General features: G+C 37.4%; 1 protein-coding gene across 6 annotated transcripts in view; it reads right to left on the reverse strand.

The window, feature by feature from the left end:
• Nucleotides 1–1,905: 1,905 nt before the first annotated feature.
• RBM25 (RNA binding motif protein 25) overlaps nucleotides 1,906–24,757 on the reverse strand; it is a 32,183-nt gene continuing 9,331 nt past the window's right edge. For 3 of the 6 annotated variants that reach the window (XM_063439479.1, XM_063439477.1, XM_063439478.1), the window contains 14 exons: nucleotides 24,217–24,377; nucleotides 22,944–23,132; nucleotides 19,880–20,041; nucleotides 16,459–16,721; nucleotides 14,787–14,973; nucleotides 11,862–11,951; nucleotides 11,675–11,748; nucleotides 9,060–9,210; nucleotides 8,030–8,360; nucleotides 5,482–5,756; nucleotides 4,840–4,938; nucleotides 4,628–4,675; nucleotides 3,030–3,118; nucleotides 1,906–2,082 (listed from right to left, as the gene is read on the reverse strand). In XM_063439479.1, coding sequence (XP_063295549.1) covers nucleotides 2,016–2,082; nucleotides 3,030–3,118; nucleotides 4,628–4,675; nucleotides 4,840–4,938; nucleotides 5,482–5,756; nucleotides 8,030–8,360; nucleotides 9,060–9,210; nucleotides 11,675–11,748; nucleotides 11,862–11,951; nucleotides 14,787–14,973; nucleotides 16,459–16,721; nucleotides 19,880–20,041; nucleotides 22,944–23,132; nucleotides 24,217–24,377 — 2,186 coding nt within the window. In that variant the 3' untranslated portion in view covers nucleotides 1,906–2,015. Of the gene's footprint in view, nucleotides 2,083–3,025; nucleotides 3,119–4,627; nucleotides 4,676–4,839; nucleotides 4,939–5,481; nucleotides 5,757–8,029; nucleotides 8,361–9,059; nucleotides 9,211–11,674; nucleotides 11,749–11,861; nucleotides 11,952–14,786; nucleotides 14,974–16,458; nucleotides 16,722–19,879; nucleotides 20,042–22,943; nucleotides 23,133–24,216; nucleotides 24,378–24,757 lie in introns of those variants that run through there. The other 3 variants (XM_063439482.1, XM_063439481.1, XM_063439480.1) reach the window with 3 other exon arrangements.

Consider the following 24,757-nt stretch of genomic DNA (forward strand, 5'->3'; position numbering starts at 1 on the left):
CCCCAGAACATTAACAGGGCTATTGAATAGTTAGAATTCAAACTGAATATCAAATTTAAGGTTACAATAGCCAAAGTGGAAATAGTCACTAATTCAGCTGTGCATGCAGCTGGATTAGTGAACATTTGGCCGTAAATTTAAAATTCACGTTAAATTCTAACTTTAGTGAAAAAAAAACCACGTGTAAACGTAACCATGCCTATCGAAGGATCATTGCTGGTAGTTCTAGTTAACATTAAGCTTTGAGGGAAGGAGTTTAATTAACAGCATTTTGTTGTTTGTAAAGGACCCATATTCAGATTTGTCGTGTAAAACCACTTTAAATATCCTTCTTGATCATGTCACATGGCATCTACATTGTAGAAGCCAGAGCTATATAGTTAAACTGGCTCTGAAGTTTAGTATGAACTGAAATTGGCAAGTTCCAGTTTCTTGGATCCAAATAACTGAGCATCAAAGGCTGAAATCTCCTGGTCAAGGTTCCAGGTATCCAGACTTTAACCTAAATAAGTGATGGCTAAACTTGACATACCAGGTGTTTGTGAAATATTTTTATTGGTGCTAATCAGTTAGACTTTAGGAAAACATAGTTGAGAAAAAGTTGCTTCAATTAAAAGTATTAATACATAAATGGCAATACAGTGCACGAGAAACAAAGGCAGAGGGGGGCTTTCACAACAAGCAATAAGTATAAAACTGTACAAATTATTTTTTCAGCAATATACTTTTTTGTTTGGATTGCTCACAACTGATTTGAGGTCATTTTCAAACCTTTGGAATCTCACAAAAAATTGTATCTCTGTTGCCGAGGTTAACCATCACTGATCTATTCAATAGTCACAAAATACTTGCTCGCAATTTCTTGCAGTATAACAAAAATAATGCCCTTCGTTTGAACTTTTCATGGGACTATTTGAACAATCTAAGTTATAACATTAAGAGCTAGACCAGACAGTGGCAAAGTAGATCTAGATTTGTTAAAGGGCTACAATCCCCATGATGCTTTGCCAGTCTCAAGTTATACTTGAGCCTTTTTTGGGTGCTGATGGACTGAAGTCCTTTCTATGGTTTAGATCACTAGTGTAAATCGAAAACCCAACTCTGCTCCTCAATAGACTTTTGCATTGCAGTGTCACGGGTCATGCACAACGTTTTAACAAAGCAGGGAAAAGGAGGCCAAAAAAAAATCTGTTCAACCTAAAAAAATGTAACTACCAACATACAATTATTCAAATTGTGGGAGCTGAAAATGCAACTCAGTATGATGTCAATATTTACATATATTTAAAAAAAGACAAGGCAAAGAATGCTGCACTGCAGCAACATAATTTAAACAAATCCCCCACAAAACGGCAAGGTACGGACAGTATGATTTCAGTTACGTGACAGCACAAGTGTTGTATCGATGTATACGCACCAAATAAAATTTGAATAAAAATAAAAATTGACAAAACAAGTAAAAGGGAATGAATGAGAAATACAAAATACCCTTTTACTGCCTTCCCTGTGGATTGAGGATTTTAAGGAAAAATAAATATATATTAGGTAAAATGTTTTTTGCGAGCTGGAAACTAGATGCTGTGTATCACATGATACAGTGGATTTGTCAGTATCAAAGTTGAAGACATCAGTCTAGTTTTTTTTAACACAGGAATACCATCAATGTATATTGGTCACCATGAAGACCATCTGGGACATTATGGTTCCATTAAACTGCTGTGTGTGTTCTGTTGTATCCTCACCTACATAAAATCTTAAATTTTGCTGCAATACCACTCAAAAAAAAAAAAGTGGAGAAATTAAAAAAAAAAATTGACATTTTTTGTTTTAAACCCCAAGATCACAAGTGAGAAAACAAGTACACGTATTTTGATGTACAGATATTGAACATTAAATGCAAACACATAGCGAAAAGTTGAGATTTTAATATATACAAGAGCACGGATGGGCAAAAACACAAAGGAGCCACTGTACAATTGCTGTAGTTTTTAAACCGTTCCAGCTGAGACACTGGGTTACTTTGTGGACAAGTTTGGTGATGAGTGAGAGCCTTTAATAAGGGAGAGATACGGGACAGAAGAACTGGAGAAGAAAAGGAAAAAAAATAGGGAAAAAAAGATGAATAATCACATTTTCTACATAAAAAAATATACAGATTTCACATGTCCCATGACAATTTAGAATTAACAACTTTGCTGTAACTTGGAACTGGAACATAAAAATCATGTTTCAGTTGCCCTGTACACAGCAAAGCCTTACAAGGAAAATAAATCACTTTTAAAAAAAAAAATGAAAACCAAAAATGTTAGAGCCACGACCTTATTGGCATTGACCAATACCAAATTCTATTTGCTTGGAGCAAAAGTGCTATAATATAAACCATAAACATATATATGAAATTTGCATTCTAAGCACATATTTTAGACCCCTTCCTGGGCATAAGGCATCATCCTAAATTTTCAAACAGACGCAGGAACTTTCTTATGGCTCTACTGTGTTAGCGACACCAATAAGCTTTTTGCGATCCAAAGTCACAGTGGTGTTCCGTACTTCCATTATACAGTGCTATGCAACACTTAAAGTCTGGGAAAACTAAAATTATTCAGCAGCACAGGTAGGACTTTGTCAAATTGATTAGCTCATACAACTGTCGCGAATACACAACAGTACTTTAAGACTAAATTAAGCCCGCCCGTTTGATCCCAATGTGTTAGGCTGAGTACATGGACACATATGTTACAAAGACCACATCAGAACATTGACATCGCTAATACAGATGAAGAGGAAAAATGTAAAAAAATTCCTGTTGAGTGCTTAAAAAAAAAAAAAAAAGGAAGGTGTATTATGCCAGGAAGGGATCTTCATAAACTAATTTATTTTTAATTATGCCACTCCTACACACAGTAACATCACGTTAGTGAGCGTGCGTGCATGCATGGAGGAGGTGGGCAGTGGCTGTAACATTTATTAGTGATAATTCCCCTTGACGCCATTTAATTTATAAATTAAGCCATTGTGCTCAAATTTACTTCACAAGACCGATCTTCTTTGCTTCCGTTTCATATATTAGTAATCGCCACATTTTCACTATAAAGACTTCGGCTTCTTCATCCAGTACCTGAATAGTAAACAATAAATAAAATAAAAATTAAAGAAGCTATAAGTACACCACTCCAACACATGAAGGTCATAAGGATTATTGTACTAGCACTAATCCTATCTATTCTGACCGTCAAACTGCAGAGAAAATCTGAGAAGCACCTTTTGCACTAAATCCTCGTCCTGTTAAAACCACTGCCATTCATAAAGCTGTGCTATATCCCGATTCCAGAATGGTCACCTAACCATTAAATGCCACTATCATTATAAGACTCCTGACACTATATCAAGCACAACCAAATAGTGTTCTAAAACATTCAACACCCAATAAATAGGGTGAATAAACCCTATTCAGCTGGCAAAACGTGTTAGTGTTTTACTGTGTTTTTACTATTAATAAAGAATACATATTGTTTTGGTTTTATTAATCCTGGACCTTCCTGTGCTGCCAGCTGCCTTCTGGATCCAATTGACTTGGTGGGGAATATACAAACAATATTTGCACTGTTTACTTAAATAATTTTCCATTTATTTGAACACATTTTTTCCAATGGTGTGCACTATAAAGTTCTGTTTTCTGCTCCATATCCACGAAGAATACCTGAACCATCCACATTTGACTCTACTCTGTATTTTATGAGCTACTTTAGGGCTCTGATAAATGTGAGTGTATATCTATTTATTCACACAGTAGTCTATTGCAGAATATACTACTCCATATTGTATTATTATTTCATTATCATGTGCCACTCTACCATGTATCGTATAGAATAACCATTTTTTTAGTGGTATAATCCCCACATAATAGCTCCTCAAAGTGTAAGTGCACTCTTTTCTCCTTATTCTATCAGTGACCAATACATACTACACAGATGTAGTGCCTTCTACCATTCTTGTGGTTTCATATTCAACAAGAAAATTTAATGTACTACACCAAACTGCCGCCCCCCCCCCCCCCCCCCTCCCACTACATTCATGTTATGTTTTTACTTGTATCTCAATGAATGACAAACCCTAAAGCAGAGCTGCAAAATCCAATAATTAGAATGACAGATGTGCTTTTGAAATTCCTAATTGTTCAATATATAAAATAGTGTTAACCAAACAGCTAGAAAATGTATTGGTCAACACAGCTAATATCATTGAGGTTCAGTCTGACATTGAGTTGGTGTCCTATGCACTCAACTCAGAAAGCAAATTATTTCAGATAGACATGGAGTAGAGGGGGTCAGGTGCACACTGAAGAAAGAAAACTATCAAAGTTCTCAATATCTGCCTGTATAAATCCTTATGCTTTTTGGCAAACAAACCATATAGATTAAATCATTTTAAGGACACGAAATGTGACATTTTATGAAGTCCCTTAAATGTAAGATTTCATACAGCAATTCGTACATTTAATGATCTAACATAGCTGAAAGTTGACAGTCAACTGAACAGAGGAGGATGCCTTGTCCACTTATTAATTCAGTTAATTATAGCGTATTACAAGCTGAGAGCTAAAATAAATGTAAAAAAAAAAAGTTACCATAGCGACATCATCAAGTATGCTCTGTGGGGAACTGTGTGCCATAACCTAGAATAGGAGAGAAAAAGATGGTCAGAAATGGCATGGCAATCATTATGGTTTATTGATAGCAAAAATAATTACCCAGGATGAGGATATGCTTTCTAGACTTATTTTTAATGTAAATTGTCCCACTGCCAGGAAGAAAAAAAAAAAAGAAAAAACAGGCTTACCTTGGAACACACAAAATCAACCAATGTGGCTTCTTCTTCACCTATATATTCTATAATTTTCTTGTTAATCCACGGCCTTATTCTTCGCTCCATTAGTGTCTGAAAGTTTATAGAAAGTTTATATATAAAAAAAATTTAATAAGCAGTAGACGCTGAACTCAAAATTAATTCAACCTAATGCAGGTATTCAAAAGGTATCCTCTAAAGCGCAATCATTTTAAACAATCTTAAAAATGAAGTGCCCTAGAATAGAGCAATGTGTACTTTTAGATATACAGGTCATTATCCTGTGCCGAATGCCATCATGCTAAAACATTTGAACCATAAAGACTACCAGGGTCGCCAACAGTAACATCCAGCAAACATGGGTGGGTAATTGGCTTTTGATGTATGCCAGAGGTATCAAGCTACAAAAATAATATTTTTTTTAAATATCAGGAAAGGTAAACCTCAAATTAAATATTCTGCAGATATGTATTTTCTGGCCATTCCTAGGAACCAACATCTACTCTATAATACATGGAATAGGCTATATAATGCTGTATATATACATAATTAGCACTTATCAGTATTCTTCCTAACCAATCATTTAGCAGTTTGATACAGCTTTATTTTCAGAGGAGGGCGGGTACAACAACTTACAGTGTCCACAATCGACCAGTCCAACGGATAAGCAAATAGCTCCGGCTTAGCAGTGGGGATTTTCTCTATAAGACTCTTGATATGTTTGCGTTTCTCTTCTGTGTTCACATTGTTTTTGGCTGAGGATTTGTCATCGTCCCCATAATCCAATGGCACCAGTTTCCTTTTCCGGGGTACCTCATCACTGTCTTCATCATCAAATTTATTAAAAACACTATCTACAGGCAGCTTCTTCCTCTTTGCAGCATTCGGTTGACTTGGACTACTGGATGCTCCTAGGTCACAAAAAAAGTTATTTGTACATTTGCTTTAACCCCTTAACACCGCAGCCAAATGTACAAGTTGTGAACGAAACAAAATGTAAACAAAACCTGGCATTTGCGCTATATGTCTGTCCAACCGTAATTCACCTCTTTCATATTAAATGCACCCCCCCTTATTATATATCATTTTATTCAGGGGAAACAGGGCTTTCATTTAATATCAAATATTTAGCTATGAAACATAATTTAATATGAAAAAAATGGGAGAAAATAAGATTTTTTTTATTCTACATGACATTTTAACTGTCAATGTCATAATACTGTTTGCTTTTACTGCAATAAAATACACATATTTGTATTCAGCAAAGTCTCACGTGTAAAACAGTACCCCCTATGTACAGGTTTTATGGTGTTTTGGGAAGTTACAGGGTCAAATATAGCGTGTTACATTTGAAATTGAAATTCAACAGATTGGTTACGTTGCCTTTGGGACTGTATAGTAGCCCAGGAAATAAATTTACATCCATAATGGCATTCCATTTGCAATAGTAGACAACCCAAGGTATTGCAAATGGGGTATGTCCAGTCTTTTTTAGTAGCCATTTGGTCACAAACACTGGCCAAAGTTAGCATTAGTATTTGTTTGTGTGTGAAAAATGCAAAAGACGCCAATTTTGGCCAGTGTTTGTGACTAAGTGGCTACTAAAAAAGACTGGACATACCCCATTTGCAATACCTTGGGTTGTCTACTATTGCAAATAGTATGCCATCATAGGGGTAATTTTCATTCTTGGGCTACCATAGGGTCATAAAGGCAACGTAAGCAATCTGGCGAATTTTAATGTGACAAAAATGAAACACAAGCCTTATATTTGACGCTATAATTTTTTAAAACACCATAAAACCTGTACACATGAGGGGTACTGTTGTACTCGGGAGACTTCGCTTAACACAAATATTTGTGTTTCAAAACAGTAAAAAGTATTGCAGCAATAATATCGTCCATGTAAGTGCTGTTTGTGCGTGAAAAATGCAAAAACCGTCACTTTTACTGGCGATATCATCGTTGCAATACATTTTACTGTTTTGAAACACTAATATTTGTGTTCAGCGAAGTCTCCCGAGTAAAACAGTACCCCCCATGTACAGGTTTTATGGTGTCTTGGAAAGTTATAGGGTTAAATATAGTGCTAGCAAATTAAATTCCCTATACTTTCGGCATGGGTTGTCAGGCAGGTCCCGCTAATTGTAATTACTTAGGATACCCAATTATGTAAAATTATTACATAAATATATGTGTAGAATTAATATATATATAATTAATATATATATATTTATTTTTAAATATTTGTATTTATATATAGGTATATATAGTGATATATACGTATATATTTATGTATATAGATATATATATTATTTCGTTCTACATGTATTTTGATATAAATATATATATTAATATCACAATACAGTTAGAACGAAATAAAACACATCTATATATTTAATATTTTATTTTTAATGATTTTTTTTATTTTATTTGTTTACGTATTTACATATTTTTTTATATTATATATAAATATATATATAACAATTATATATATGTTTAATCAGTATCAGTCTACGTGTAATTTGATATTAATATATATATAATTATATATATATTAAAATACACCTAGACGGTGTATGTGTTTATTTATATAATATATATATATATATATATTTTTTTTTTTTTACACTTATTTTAATTAATTTGAATTTGATTTCCAGCCAGCAGGGGGACTAACTGTCATTACTGGCATTGCTGCAGCCAGCTATCCCGGCCATGTGATTGTGAGGTCCTCGCAAGGACCTGACTCTCACATGGCCGGGGGGGGGGGGGGGGGGGGAGGGGGGGGGGGGGCTGAAGAGAGCAGACGTGCCACGGGGGGCTCCCTGGGAGTCCCCCCAACCGCGATCGCCGGCGTGGGATCGCCGGCGTCCGGGTAAGTTACAAAAAAACGGAGGGCGTACTATTACGTCCTGCGGCGTTTAGAGCCGCTTAGAATAGGACGTAATAGTACGCCCTCCAGTCTTAAGGGGTTAAGAGATCACAGATTAAATAAAGCAACTTTACAAGTTTTGTGTTCTAATATGATTGGCTGTAAATTATGTTAAGTTTCAATGAAAATAAAAGCAATAGTGGAAAATCAAACATTTTTGGGGAGAAATAAATGAGTCTAGAAGGGAAGATGTGCCCTATATGATAAAGGTGAAGTTAACATGCAGAATAAACTAATTTTCAGACTCACCTAATTTTAAGCTAAGTCCTATTTTTGGCCTATACTCCTCTTGAGGCTGCTGCTCTGGTGAGTTCTCATGGGGGATGATAATCCCACATGGAGACTCGTCTCCTGGAGAGTTGGGGGTCGCGTTGCCACTAGCAGACGAAACTGATGGGGCAGAACTGATAGGCCTCAGGGTAGGTTTAAGGCAGGGTTTTGGCTCCGGTTCTTCTTCCTCTTCTATAGGTTCTTCTACTTTCTCCTCTCTTATTGGTTTCACCTCCTCTTCTTCTTCCTCATATACTGGCTGTGGTTTAATCTGCGGGGGCTGCCGGCGTCGTTCTGCTTCCTGCTCCATCTGTTATGATGAGAAGAATGAATTAGTTTGTCTTATGGAATCTTTGGATTGGGTCGGAAATTCTGTGAAATTTCAATGTCTCCATCAGTAATCGAAAAGCGACAGAACCACTTTAAAACAATTGTATCTGGTTAAGCATGGCCATCTGTTAATGATTTCTTAAATCATCTCTTCAGTAATGAAACATATAATGGTTCACTAGGATAAATGATGGGATAGCTGAACAAAATTGTATTGCTTAAACTGTTGTCATAATTAATTATAATGTTATAATAATCAAACCATAACACACCAATGTACAAAAATTAGTTTAGCGCAGCTTAAGTGCATAGCATTAATGTGATAACACCATATTATGCAATTGTTGATGTATGTGCTAACAGAGCAAATTAAGTATAACCCTTAAACCCACCAATATTAAAGGAAACCAAAAACCCAACGTTTCGGGCTTGACACCTTTCTCATACTGTCTCAAGTAAGTTACTCACTAATTTGTCAATTTAAATATTGACACAAAGACATTCCCTTAGAACAGCTAGTGCTCTAGTGAGCTCTGATTATACAATCTTTTTATTTATATTCATATTCAATTGAGTAACTTATTAGATAAATATGGAAGCCAAACTAGTTCACAAAATGTGACTGGTGTCCAACTATAACATTTATAACTAGTTAAGCTTAAAAAAAAAATCATCTCACCCTCTGAAGCTCTGCATCAGGATCAGGGTGGCCTTCTGCTAATAAACGCTGTCTGATTTCTTCAAGTTCTTCTTTCTCGCGTTTCCGGTCACGTTCATCTCCTTCAATCTCCTTTTCTCGATCCCTTAATCTTTTCTGAAGTGCACTACCCCTGCGTAATGCAAAAAAATATTAATTTGTATAGGAAGGGCGGGTGTCATAGACTACATAACAACTTTGAGTCCATACCATTCCAAAAACAAGATGCTGCATAAAGTCCAGGTCATGGCAGAGCTCTTGGTATAAGTAGCTTCTGTTGTCAATGTTTTAGTAAAGCAAAATGCATGACCGGCCGAACCAATCTTAAACCATTTCACAATCCCTTTCCACATTAAAGGACCACTCTAGGCACCCAGACCACTTCAGCTTAATGAAGTGGTATGGGTGTCAGGTCCAGCTAGGGTTAACTAATTTTTTTATAAACATAGCAGTTTCAGAGAAACTGCTATGTTTATCAATTAGTTAAGCCTTCCCCCTATGTCCTCTAGTGGCTGTCTCATTGACAGCCGCTAGAGGCGCTTGCGTGCTTCTCACTGTGATTTTCACAGTGAGAGCACGCCAGCGTCCATAGGAAAGCATTATGAATGCTTTCCTATGTGACCGGCTGAATGCGCGCGCAGCTCTTGCCGCGCGCGCAGCTCTTGCCGCGCGTGCACATTCAGCCGACGGGGAGGAGAAGAGGAGGATCGGAGGAGGAGAGCAGGAGGAGATCTCTCCGCCCAGCGCTGGAAAAAGGTAAGATTTAACCCCTTTCCAGAGCCGGGCGGGAGGGGGTCCCTGAGGGTGGGGGCACCCTCAGGGCACTCTAGTGCCAGGAAAACGAGTATGCTTTCCTGGCACTAGAGTGGTCCTTTAACATGTCCAGGGAAATGATCACTTAATCAAAAACAACCCCCCTGACTTCCATTCCACAAAAACAAAAATTAAATGCAACATATTAATGGAACCATGTAACATACACCTATTTCTACAAGAATACACATTTAAACTTCACTACAAAATCTTGATTTCCTTTAGGAAAGCCTATGAAAAATTAATTTCTCTGGCCGGAAGTGCTTCAAATGCATTCCTAAACATCATATTTACTTTTAAAGGCATCACAAAATAACTAGCTGTTCTTGGAATTCTATGGGGCGATGCCTCCTGATTTGGTAAGCGTTGATGTGCCTGCAAAGCAGTTCCTAATATATAGGAGTAGGGCAGTGAGCTGGGTGTAGCACCTCGCAAATGAGCAATGTGGACAGAGCAGGTGTAGTTTAATAAAATCTAAAATAATGTAACACATCAATGGTAAGGTAATCTATAAAAATGTGGTCTATCAAGACAGGTTTACTTTAAAACTTTCTTATTTCGGTACTGAGCTAATATGGTATCTGCATGTAGAGTGCTGCATCCAAGATAGAGAAGAAACTCCAAAAAAATTCTATTTTTCAACTGAGCACAGTGTCTGGTTGTGTCTGGCATGGCACACATACAGACACCATACCATTCAATTTAAAGTGATTACCTGAGAAAATCCATTGCAGTTTTAAAAGCATCCACTAAACACCAAAACACCTTTGACCCATTGTAGCGGTTTATGGATCCTGCCCCCTTTTCAATTCTCTGCTATTAAGTAGTTAAATCACTTTGTGTCACACCTCCTTGCATGTAACGTGCACAGCCTTCCTAAACATTTCCTATAAAGTGAGATCTAATGTTTATACTTCCTTTATTACAGTATGCTGAATTGTTTTTTTGGGGTTTTTTTTTTTATCTCCTACATTGTTAATAGCTTGTTAGACATTACAGGAGCCTCCTGAGTGTGGTTAAAGTTCACATTACACAGCAGAAGATAAAAAAAAAAAAAAAAAAAAAAAAAAAAAAAAAAAACTTATAAAGCAAGTTAGCAACACCTTTTTCATGCAGGTTGCATGTGTCACAGCCAGGGGAGGGGTGGCCAGACAGAAACAAAGAGATTTAACTCTGAAATGGCAGAAAATTGAGCAGTGAGGCATGATATATACACCAAAACCACCTCACTAAGCTAAAGTTGTTTTTGTGACTATAGTGTTCCTTTCAGGCAAGTCTATCAGAAATACCTGACAACAATTAAATGCAATATGTTTATTCTCTAACCAGAGAACCAGATAATATCCAAAATGGAAAATTACTTAAACAGGCTGTCAATTTGGAATATTTCATAAAGTTAAAGGAATTACACTTTACAACCAGAGCCCAGGCTTACAAAATACAAAGCTTCCACCAATTTCTACCAATTACCTGCAGCTGTCTCTAGCTATGGGAAAAGGATTTTGTTGCGCATAGCACAAGTAGTTCTGTGGAAGATTGTGCCATATAGTGACTCCTAGCATGACCAAGATAAAACACAACAGAGAAATTGCAGCTTTACAGAATAACAGCATCTGTGAGTGAGAGCTTGATTGATGTGTTACCTTCAGTATGCTTCTCCCCTAGGCTGCAGCAAACCAAGACATACCATGGGTGCAGTAATCGCATAAATAACGATTATGCATCAGCTCTTCTAAATGTGAGCATACTTGCCAGCAAAATAATTTCAGGACATTTTATTTTACCTGTAATATTTGGGATCATCTCGATCATCATCATAATCCTCCAAAAATTCTTTTAGTCTTTTGGCTTCTTTGGCCTGATGTAAAAGCAAGTAAAAAAAAAAAAAAAAAAAATTCAAATTAAAACCACCACCGTAGAAGGCTACTTTACTTATACATGTTACACATCTGAATAATAAAAAATACAAACCATGTCCCTTCGCCTTTCTTCTTCCCGTTCAGCTTCCTTCTCATATTCTCTGGCCTTTTTCCGCTCTCTTATCTCCCAGTTCTTCAAACGCTTTGGGGGGAAAAAAATCGTTTACATTTACATAAAGCTTGAAAACACAAATGCAAAAAAGACACATAAATCGAACCAAAGGGGTGAAGCTTGTAAACCAATAAGTAAACAAAAACAAAACAAAAAACAATGCTGTTGTACTCTTTTTTTTGTGGAATTTCACTTTTTTGGAATACTTTATTTAGGACAGACACCAACAAAGCACTTAATTACACAGTGAACATCACCTGTAGTACCCCTTTGACAATGTAACAGTAGAAAACTAAAATATAAATCATAACATTGAAGTTACAACAGCAGAGGACATTATTAACTGGGCAAAAAGACTACCCAGTAGCCCGTTATAGGTGGAACACCACAGTGGCCATCCTGCCCTCTAACATGTCTGTATGTCTAAGGAAACACCCCAGTCTTTAGACATATCATAAGGCTGTATAGACATTGTAGGTTTCTCCTGGGATGTAGGAATAGGCAGTGGGCTGCCAACGCCCTCCATGTCTTCTGAAGTGAAAAGCTGGAGACCTGAAATAAAACTACATGTAACAAATAAAAACCAGACCCAATAGTTTCAATATAACCAATGTTTCCCATACTGTGGTTTCTGAACAGATGGAGTTACATATTAGTGATGTCAGACCACTCTGCCCTCTTCCCTTCTCAGGGGCTTTAAAAAACAAGTAGAGCTCTTTGCTGCTGCCTGTCTGATCCCGCATCGTAAAGCAAAACCTCTACGTTGTATATTTAGAAAAAATATTTTGGATGGACGTGGGATAAGTCTTTAAAAGACACCAGTTCTAAGTTTCTGTACAAATGTTTCATTCTTTGAAACTTTGCTCTCTCAAGGCCTACAAATTCACTAGGCAACATACCTGGAGGGAACTCCCTGTTCCGCAATATGGGAGTCATTGGAGACAGGTCAAAGCCCATCAACACGGACTCAAGATTCACTCAGTGTCGCACATCTGGAGGGTCATGCCAAAGTACCACATGTGCCATTTGGCCTATCACATAGTACATGTTTAAATTGTGGATACACAGCCCCAAAGTCTAGAGCATTACAGAATTTGCTTTGTTATTCTAGGTCTTTTTCTACCCCATATGAAATAATCAATAGCGGTCTGTAGGCTTGGCAGGTCGCTCTTTTAAGTAAAACTGGGAGGGCATGGAAAACAAAACAGAAGGTGTAGCATTACATTAATTTTTATAGCGTGCACAATCCCATTCAGGAAATTGGATTACAGTTCCAAATGGTCTAGATTTGCTTTAAGGGCGTATGTTAAGGGGCCAGAGATCAAGGGGAAAAAAGCCTTTTGGGATCTGTTGAATGCCCAAATATCTGAAGGGCTAAGTTTAAATATAAAAAACAAATGGACCGGAGCAGCACCACGTCCTGGGCGCCCATGATAAAAGGCATAATACAGAATTTATCGAGATTGACCTTGTATCCCAACAAGGACCCGAAATGATTAAGGAACTCTAGTTCAGCGACCCATGCTCCCTTAGTGTGGTAATAGTGGAATATAAGTAAGATGTCTCGCATTTGCTCTATAGAAGACACCCAGAGGGTGTCTGGTATTTCGGGGGTAGTAAGCAGAGGAGCCCCAGCACCAATCTTACATGCCTCCCTCGCTGACCTTCTCTGGAAAGCCTCGAAGGCGCAAGTTGTTGCAGTGGGACAGGTCTTCCATGGCCCCTTCTAGCTCCATGATCTCCATGAGCTGGGTCTGTAGTACAATCCACCATTTGGCTGTGGGCATCCACCACTTTCTCCAAACTCTTCCAGCTCTGCCTCTCTCTGGCTCACTGCTTTGACTTCCTCTTTGATCTCCTTTGCGCATTTGGAAAATAATTAAGCCAAAATGGATTTTTAATTCTCCCATCTGTTGGAGTATGTGCTGATGAAATAATCATCGCTCAGATTTGTGTGGATTACAGGTGTTCACAGTGGAGCTGCTCGTTCAAGATGCCATACGGCACAAGGTCCAAACCACTCTGCCATTTTCACACTTAGAAAAAGTACTTCAGCTTGCTTGATGGGTGAGGAGTATCACATTGCAATGGCACTATATAAAAATGGGTAAAAGTATTGCTGCTAAAAACTAAACAAGTTTTATCCCTTCAGAAAGGGTAGGTTTTGAGGGGACCAAAGCAAAGAGTGCAAACATGCACATAACGGCACAGGAACGTTGACACTAGAAACCATGCAAATATTTAATAAGCAGAGGCTGAAGTAAAGCAGCCTTTTGTGATGTCAGTTTCCAATTGGGTGGGCTTATAGCAGCAGCAATTGATTAAGTTAAAAGCAATTGTGAGGCGCCCTCCTTGCACCAACCTATGCAAAATATCACAGGTGGGTATGGTGCTTAGCGTGAGAGGTGGGGCTACTCAAGTTGTTTTCCCCTTCTCAGTGCCCTTACACCCACGTTTGACAATATAACGTGGAGGTGACTTTTTAGCCTAAAGTACTACTGTTGACATTTTTCCTATCTCAGGTCGAAAACCATTAAAACTCAAAGGTTACTCTAATCATCATAACCACTACCCTGGTGACATTCCCCGGTAATGGGGCAGACTGTTGCAATGGTTTGCCAATGCCACCAGTCATTCTATGGCTAAAGGCATCAGCTGATCGCGCCTCAACCAGTGAATTTGACGTTAGCCATTCTGAAACTTGTTCCAGGATGGCCAATGACTCTGCAGAAGGTAGAGTTACACCCCTTAATAAAACAAATATGTATGTGCAATGTTTCTTAAAGAAAGAAACACAGACTCCAAGAACAATAACCACTTCAAACCACTCATGGTGTTTAAAGTAACTTTAATGCAAATAATTACCTCTTGATATGCAGCTTCCTTCTCACGCAGTTTTCTTTCTAGCTTTCGTCTCTCATACGCTTCTTCCTCGTCTTCCTCCCTATCTCTCTTCTTATCCTTGTCTCTATCTCTTTCTCTGTCCCGTTCTCTCTCTCTTTCACGCTCTCGCTCACGCTCCCTCTCTCTATCACGATCTCTGCTTTTCTCTCTGTAAAAGGAAAAAGTAGACAAAAGCATAAAAAGAAAAGATCTCGTAAACAAATCCTCACAAGCATGCATATCCAAGCAGGAACTAAAACATCACGGCCACATTTCCATTGCAATGTATACTAGAAAAGAGGGAAAATTATACATGACTTATATCCATTATTTGTCTCAAACATTAAAATGGATTTAATTTTCACTATACTAACGGACTTCATGCTTTGTAGCAAAGAAAAATACTTATTTAGGACAAATTTAAAGTGACAGTATAGTCACCAGTACAACTACAGCTTAATGTAGTTATTTTGGTGAGTAAAATCATTCCCTAAAGGTATTTTCATGCAAACACTGCTTTTTCATAGAAAAAGGCATTATTTACATTGCTACCAAGGGACACCTCCAGTGGCCAGTCCCCAGATGGCCACTAGAGGTGCTTCCTGGTTCAGTGCTGCACAGTGTTCCTGTGCATAAAGATGTTGAACTTTACTCATAGGGAGGCATTGATTCAATGAGGAGGTGCTGATTAGTCAAACTGGGGTTTGGTTCCGCCCCATCCCACCTCCTTGATGATTTCAGCCAATCCAATGCTTTCAATATAGGAAAGGATACGGATTGGGGGTGGGGCCTGCGCCGGCAGACACACTGAGCTCTGAAAATAAGGTAGGTTTAAAGGAGGCTAAGGTAAAGTGGGGGAGGGGGTGACGGGAAGGACAGGCCACCTAAATGCTGTTTTATTTTAGCACTATAGGGTCAGGAATACATGTTTTTTGTTCCTGACCCTATAGTGGTCCTTTAATCTGATAAATCTAATGTAAAGTATACAAATCAAACTATTGTATGTCTGAATTCCAAAGTTAGGCGGTCAGAAGATGTTCTGCAGATAATCAGTGGTACAGAATTAAATGCATATTGCGATTACACTTAATGAACCAGTTTCCTTGACACAACGTGTGAGAAGCCAAAGCAATTCAACACAGAACAAGGCTCGCCAATAGTAGGCGAGAGAAGAACAGCCAATTCTTACAATTCATCTTGTAAGAATCTAATAAAAAAAACATGAAATGCTGCTTTCTTAATTTTGTTATAAACATTGAAAAGGTTACATTTAAAAACTAGGTGTCTTTAATTGAGATTTTAAGTATACAACACAATAGGACCAACTACACAATAAGGAATGAAGATAACGTATACCCCCATCCACTAGGTAGGCTAAAACAAGCATAACTAGGGATTTACAGGAAAACTATGAGCGCTGTTTTCGACAACTTTTTGTTTGTAGTTGTTATGGTGTTATAAGCGATGGTTGCAGGCAATCTGGATTTAGTCAAACCCTTTTTTATTTTATGATGTATCAGTCTTTGATGTCTAAGTTCACAATGGGCTCATGCATTACTATATAAATTTAAAGTGCACATAAGAAATTTTCCCAGTGTGAAGATGCTAAAGTAACACATCTGCTTTCTTTAACATGTTGCATCACATTACAAACCTTGATCGACTCCTGTCTTTACTGTGGTCTCTTGCTCGGTCTCTGTCCTTATCACGATCTCTGTCTCTATCCCGGTCTCTGTCTCTGTCGCGGTCTTTTATCCTGTCACGATCCCGCTCTCTTTCTTTCTCCTTCTCTCGTTCCTTTTCCCTTTCACGATCTCGCTCCCTTCTTTCTCGCTCTCGTTCCCTCTCTCGCTCTCTGCGTTCCTTCTCTATTTCTTGCCTCTCCTTTTCTTTTTTGCCTTTCTCCTCCTCCAGTTTCTAGAAAACCAACAGAATGGCGGTGTTAATATCACGTATAAAGAGACATTTTTCTCAAAACAAAAAAAAATTTAAAAAAAAGAAAAAAACTAAACAAAAACGGCAAAGAGTACAAATAGGTGTAGCAAAAAAATAAAGGCACAAGACTAATTTTCGTGCAAGAAGTACATATGGAAAGACCACTAATCTCCAACCATGGCATTTAAAGAGGTCAGAGTAACATTTCATGTGAGATTTGTCGGAAGTTCGGATCTCAAAAATCCCTTGATTACATCCAACAAGAAAGTAAGGTGTATATTTTTAGCCATCTAATACACCTTGCTACTAAATATGGAACTACAATGGACTGATCCCAAGGAAAGAATAAAAAAAATATAAAAATAAGTACTATTTGGATAAGTCTTTGTGTTACTGGGAAGTATACAAGACAGAGGCCCGGTCTTTACTTTAAGCTCGGAAGACTTGGGTTTAGAAGGTACCAAGTGCAAGTTTATAATTCAATGCAGCTTTAATAAAGATGGATCATGTAACAATGCACTGGTCATTAGAAGGACTTCATGGCACAGCAATATTTGCCTAAAACAAACATTTAGATGGGTCATCACTGTTACAGTGAACTATATAATATGGGCATGAAGATATAAAAAAAAAAACACTGAATACATGAATTTTGCAAGGGGGTAACAATATCAAATTTCACTGCAATGGCCAGAAAATTATTTAAAAATGAAATATAAAGAGAGAAAAAAAAAAAAAAGTGTCTACACCCAGAGTACCTTGAACACACTGGAATTAAAACATCCACAGATCATCCTCGTTAGCAATTGTTTTGAATTAACTTACAGATGTTGTGCTAGGACATGGACCGCCAACACTGGATTTACTTTGCCTACATGCTATGATTCTGGGAGGAAGAGCAAGTACATTGTTCAAGACAAAACAACACCAACACCATGTTAGGCTCACATATGCCCAAGTAGCACACGGTTTATACTGCATGGCATGTATAGATGATAAAACACATTAAATTCCCTTCAATGTCACATATATATACCATTGTTTGAAGTGAAGATTAAGTGTCAACTGCAGCAGTACATACAGTGCAAGTTTATTTTCTTCTTTAACAATACAATTAAGAAAAAAAAGTCAACTTTAAAAGCCATCTTACCTGGCAACAACAGCACCCGAATTCCAGGATGTAGAGGTCAGAGTGTGACAGGGTGTAATTAAAGAGATAATGTACAAGGAAACGTGTGAGCATCACTGCAGGAGGGTTTTAGCAAAGGGCTGTGTGTGCTGGGTACTGAGACAGACAAGAAAGCACAGAGGGGAGATATGTTTATAGGGACAGGAGAAAAAAACTGCACTATTGACTTGGTGGAAGAGACGTAATCTACAACTTACCTCCTTTGAAAGATTATAAAAGAAATGTTTATCTGCACAAGTGTAATACTTACAATACTCTCCTGAATGTCCAAAATATTTTACTTAAAAAGGGACAATTTAAAAATCTTGATCTCTAAAGAAGTAAAAAGTAATTTTTACAATGTGCTCATCCACCAATTAAAATACACAGGGGACATTTCATAATCCATGTGCTATGAAGCGCTTTTGATTGATGGGAAGAACAAATAAATATCAATTTTACTGCACTTAGACACAGAGGTGAGAAGACAAGAGGGAAATCAGAGAGAGAATATGTGAAAATTAAGATGGTAGAAACGTGAATTGCTTACCTTATGGTCTTCAGAATCATCAGTGCTGAAAATGGACACCCCCTACATTGCTGTTACCCTGACAGCCAGAAGGTGGCTGCAGTGTTAAATTTAGAAAATCCTACCAAAACACGCAAAGGTTTACTGTGCTCCACTGTCCAGTTCTGGCAAAACCACGTGGGCCAAGTAATTATGGCAAATTCATGTACTGTATAGAACCCTCATCAAAAGGATTTTCAAAAGACATGTAGGACACTGTAGCCAGTTTTTAGCTATTTTAGTGTACCCCAAATAATCTAAAAACACCCAAAAAGATAGGTCTGTCAAAAAGAAATGTTACAACAGAACTACCAAGGAAATACCATTGAGACTTTAAATACGATGGCTTAAAGTATTAAAAGTGTCACTGAATATTGGCACAATCTTTTTGTAAGAAACAAAGCAGTGGTAGCTTCCTCAAAACCAAATTGGTGGCACTTATGGCTACTATGAAGGGAGCAAATATTTGCACCATCTGCAAAGGTGGACTGTGTAGCATCAGAAAGGAGGCTTAAAACACAGCCAAAACACGGACTTGACCCAAAAAAAAAAAAAAAAAAAGGACACAACCAGCTCTGCAAAGGAAGCTACTGGTAGACATACTAGATGGCAAAATGCTGATCAAGCCAGTTGCCCCTTTGCATATTTTTCAGAGGGGGTATCCGAAATATATAGTAAAAAAACAGGAGCTCATACTTACATTGTATTCCATGTTACTTTCCAAGCTGTGAGATTCATCTTGCATTAGTCACCATATGATCTCTATCATAATGGTGGGGTTCAATGAATAGATTAGGTTTAAAGGGAATTACAATTTGTCCATGCATCTTAACTGTGGCACATGTGGTAACCACTTATCTATTTGGCTTTTCTAAAAGCACGTGTGAATGAAGATATTTGACTCCACTTGATTATATGGCAAAGTGAGGAGCAGTTATACTAGACACGGGTAAAACGTATTAGAAACACTAAGGGTTCTGGGTTGCAATCAGTTTCAAATGTAAAAAGGTGACAGGTGAAAACATTTGTTTAAAAAAAAAAATAAGGAAGACAGAATTAAGTGCTGACTGGTCAGCTCGGAATTTTTTTTTCATTTCTTCACATTACAGAAAAATTTATGGGTGTGCAGTAAGAGTCAACCTCTGGCTCGGCAGCTGCTACAAGTCTCAGAATCCTTAGCCACACAGAGGGAGACTAAAGATTGAGGGATATGGCAGTTTAAAGAGCAATGCAGGGTCACAGGTTGACCATAGCTGGTGTAGTGCCTGAGCCACTGGAATGATTGGTTTATTGCAATGATTTTATTATAGATCTTCTGACATTGGAGTGCTCAGTATGTTACAAGCTATGTGATTCTGTAGAAAGTTACTCTTGTACAGGGGAAAGATAAAACAGAAAGACTACCTTGTGCGTATCCCTGAATTTGCTGATTTCTCGGGAAATCAAGTCCCTCTTATCTTCCTCCATTTCTATTGCATTTATATCCTCCTGCAGTAAAAACATTTCTGATATGGATTTATCGTTGCGGAAACCTCGATCATGCACAACATCAAGCCTTGTGTTACACTGGAATTAAAGCGCATTCATGAAAATCCACAGTTCACACGCAGAAAGCCAATACATATAACAGTACACACATTAGAGTGCAGATCAGAGTTTTAAAAAAGCAACTGTTAAATACACACTATAATATACAACTGTGCAAAATCTGTATGAAACTTGACGTTAAAGGGGGAAAAAATTTAAACAATGCATTGCCACAGAGATTAAGGCGGACAGAAAATAATGGAGGATTGTGGTATTTGTATTTCTGGAACAAGCTTCCAGGAGAGGTATCACAGGGTACTGCCATACTCCATTATAAAGTTATACGCTTAAATATATCGACTTAGGGGTCAGTGGAATTTCCTGTCACCAACACATACTGGTTCACACAGAGCTATTGCCAACATGAGTTGTCCTGCCTATAAAACATTGGCATTACTTTGCAACCCTGCCGTCTTTAAATTTGCAAGTTATTCTCTTTTCTAATAGGATCTTTTAACACCATATTTAACGATGGCACGTCAATAACAGTCCTTAAGGGAATATGAAAAGGGTGGTGCCAGAGAGATAATAAAATGAAATATAAGCAAGTAGTAATATATAAAAAATAAAATAAAATAAATGACATTAATACAGAGAGAGAGAACAATCTTTTTGGACTGTTCTATATGTAGTGTTTATCCACTTGAGAAAGCCCTAAGGAGAGAAATGCGTTGTGGAAATTTTTAACTATTTTAATAAAGGTATTTTGGCCACTTTTTCTTTGTTGTGAGTTAGCCGTTTTATCTTTTTTTTTTTACCATTTTTATTAATTTTACTACCTGGCATCTGTTTTTTACTTGTTCCAGAGAGAGACTATGCCAAAGCATCCTTGGTGGGGATTATACCACTAACGCCCTATCATTGCGCAGTGCGTCTGCCCAATCAAATGTGAGTTACCATTTGGTATTTTTTTATACACTACTGGTTTTATCACAGTGAGCACCATTGTTTTTTTGTCGCCCATCAGACGAGATATCTACTTACAACACTCCCTCGCGTTTCCCATAAGTGGGGATTATAGCACTGTACGCTGTTTATACTGTATACTAGAGCTAGTTTTTAGCTCTCAAAAAAGTGAGTAGGACCATGTAGACCTCTTATCAGCTGCTACCCATTTGGGTTTTATAGCACTATTAGATTTTCTTTTCTCTCATACGGATCTCTCTACTCCAGACGTCTCTACCTCAGATAGAACTGTGATTGTTCTCTCATCCAAAGGTTTTACTGAACTCTTTTGGGACTGACATACATACAATATATATATATATATATATATATATATATATATATATATATATATATATATATATATATATATATATATATATATATATATATATATATATATATATATATATATATATATATATATATATATATTTTTTTATTATTATTGTTCTCTCTGTATATGTGTCATTGTTTATTTCTATATTACTTGCTTTTATTTTATTTTATTATCTCTGTGGCGCCACATTTTTCTCTGATCATTTTGTACACTATTCACGTACTTAAGGGAATACGAGCACACAGATTTAGAACAAAATTGCTGAAAATATACACACTCTTCTGTACTTGCAGAACACACAAAGCTGAATTATAGAATACCTCACAAAATGTTCAATTAAAACAGACTGCTAATAGCTGTTAGAATATATATATATACACACTTAGGTAAGCAAGGTCCAGGACATTTATAAAAAAAAAAAAAAAAAACACACACAGGGAGGGCACGGTTACCAGACCCTTTAGTGTGACTGACTATACTATGCAATATTGTACCACGTAATAACCCATAAATTAAGCTGAAAATTAAGCTAAAAAGAGTTATGAGGCATTGATACCCTGGGCACCATCATACTTTACAGTGTTAAACCACCCAAGATCTGTTCCTGGATGCACCTCACCAAACCACCTCCCTCCTCTCATTGGCTGTGCCAAGCCAATGGCTCCAAGGAAAAGACAAATTTTGTTTTGCAAATAGCAGAAAATACGTTTGCCATTATAATCACTAGGAAATGTATGGATTGCGATTTGCCCAGATAGTTAACCAAGTGTTATGAGAGCTTGTGCCAATACAAAAATTGTTCCCATTTTGATTTCACTTTGTTACACAAAGATTGCACTACAGCGCAAGATTCTGAATGTGAGCTGCAATAAAATATTAACAATTTGCATTTTTGTACAGACAAGACACACCAGATAGCTGCCAGAGTGGTGAGAAATGCTGCACCAGGCAGTTCCTCGCATGTGGGAGTAAGGCAGAGTGTGCCAACTGCCTATTTATTCCATATCTGTGGTCTATGGCAAATTATTGAAAGCTAAGGAAATCCGTACAAAAAATAAAAATTTACAATGGAAACAGGAGAACATGAGGCAGGAGGATTAGGCTATTGGGCTATTAAAATACTGCAAAATAAGTTGGCTCTATGTAAACGCCAATAATAAGCTATGGAGAAGACCCCCTTAGCCAATGGTTTTTCAATGCCATTGAATTGAATGCCAATTCTGTTTTGGACTCCAGGGGGATTCCTTGAAAATATAGATATCTATACAGTATACTTATATGAATGTATGAATTTTATAGTGATAATGGCACTGCATTTACATAAATGTTTCGCAACTGGAGGTGGCCTCTTACTCACAAATTAAAAGACGAGAGGCCCACAAACATCAATTCTGTAATCTATAGAAAGTGTTCCTGATACAGGATTCTATTCGCACAGGGATAGATTTATAAAGAAAAAAAATCCTGTAAGTTCTTACTTACAAGCTGGTTAATAAGCTCAACCACTTATGAGCTGTTTCTTAATAAATCCATCCCAAGCCAGCACTTAGCACACTAAACAGACAGTACACAAGAAAATTTAAGAACTCCACTTACTGACAACTCGTCTTTTTTATCCTTTTTTTTCTTTCGGGTGTGAGAATCTGAGTCTAGAGAAGGGGCATTTAGCTCACTGGAATATTCCTTTATTAGGACTTCAATAGCCCCTTTAATAATCCCATCCCGTCTCTTTGTCTCATCATCAATGTCATCATCCTCATCAGTTGTCGATTCAGGTTTGGCAGTCTACAGACATGGGAACCACACAAGATTAGTCAGTTGATTTTACAGCAATATTTCTTAATAAAAATGTGATTTTCAGCTAATGCAGGCAGCATGGAACGTGTCAATTATATAATCCATATCACGCTTGATTGAAGAGGCTTCACTGACCTGTGTGCACCAGCCAAACTCATCACTGAAGTTCCGGTACGTGACTGATAAATGCCGGAACCTCTAATAAAGCTGGTAAGAGCAAAAAGCGCAAGTAAACACTGCCCAAAGCTGGCCAGCCTCCTTAACCATAGAAAGTAAATAAGTGATTGCAGCTCTGATGCAGACCACACCAGCAGACCACAACAGCGATGTATACAGACATACCTCAATTCTGGGATCGATGGTGCTGGGTCGCAGTAAGGTAATTAGGGGGGTCACTGGGCTGGTATTAAGAACCCGGTTCTATAACCATAATTTTGCTGCACAAGTGCCACCGTTTTCATCTTTAGTGACTATGGATTAATACAATGTTCTAAAACTTGCAATAAGTACCCGGTTGCGTAATGTGGGATTAACCATACTTTAAAATATGCAGCATTAGTCAATTTAGTTCAACAGAAATGCCAATTTAAGGAATTATGCTGTATGCAGTTAAATGTACTATGTACCAAGTCTGGGGAGAATATTGGTGTAGAACTGGCTTTTGGTTGCTAGTGTAAATATATTTTGTTATGTATTCTGTTGAAATTGCAGGAAGACGTCTTCATGGATGTTAAATCTTTTCCTTAATAAAAAATAAATTGTTGGGATTGGGGAGTGTGTGTATGCCTGCAGCATATATTGTCTGTCATTGTAAGGAAAGAGGCAATCCAATTACAATCAGCCATTTATAGACAGATGAGCAGACTAAACGGTGAGTAATCCCAAACACTTGACTAACTTCAATGGTTGAAACATTTGCCAATTCTAATGTTGCTCTTAATGGTTAGGTTAAATTCACTAGAAATCCATTCAATTCTAATAATCAAACATTCCCAACACAACAAATAGAAGAAAATAGATGTCAGAATTTGCTGGCACTATATATACACACACTATATAATAGAATACATACCCCATTTGAAGCTTTTTTATTTGCTTTCCATTCATCTAGTTGTGCTTTAGTTTTGGCATCAACCTTCACAAGTAGTTTTTTCTCCCCAATTTCAAGGTCATGAAGCAAGCGTAAAGCTCTAAGGGTAGATTCTGGCTCCTTATATTCACAAAATCCAAATGCTGAGAAAGCGCATGAAAATGGTTAGAGAACCAGCACAATAATTCTTTTACAGCCTGCAAGCTTAGTGCCCCTGAAGAAGTTGCTCAGATCCATATATTAATTGGAAAAAATATACAAAGAAATTGGGCCTAATGGATTCCTGCAATTTCATATGGATCTCACTGCAGCATTGTATGCATTTTTTTTTTTAAATATAGCTCAACTGAAATGCAGACAAAATTTCCCTGGTACCATGGAGTAGGGGTTGGGGGATTTGCACTTGTAATAGTTCTTTTGGATTGCATCAGTGAAGAGAATATGGTTTAATTGGGTGGCGACAGTTTGAAAATTGAAAAAGTATGCTTTAGACAATAGGCACCAGAAGTACCAATTTTAGCAA

Source organism: Pelobates fuscus, chromosome 13 (genome assembly GCF_036172605.1).
Source record: "Pelobates fuscus isolate aPelFus1 chromosome 13, aPelFus1.pri, whole genome shotgun sequence".
NCBI lineage: Eukaryota > Metazoa > Chordata > Amphibia > Anura > Pelobatidae > Pelobates > Pelobates fuscus.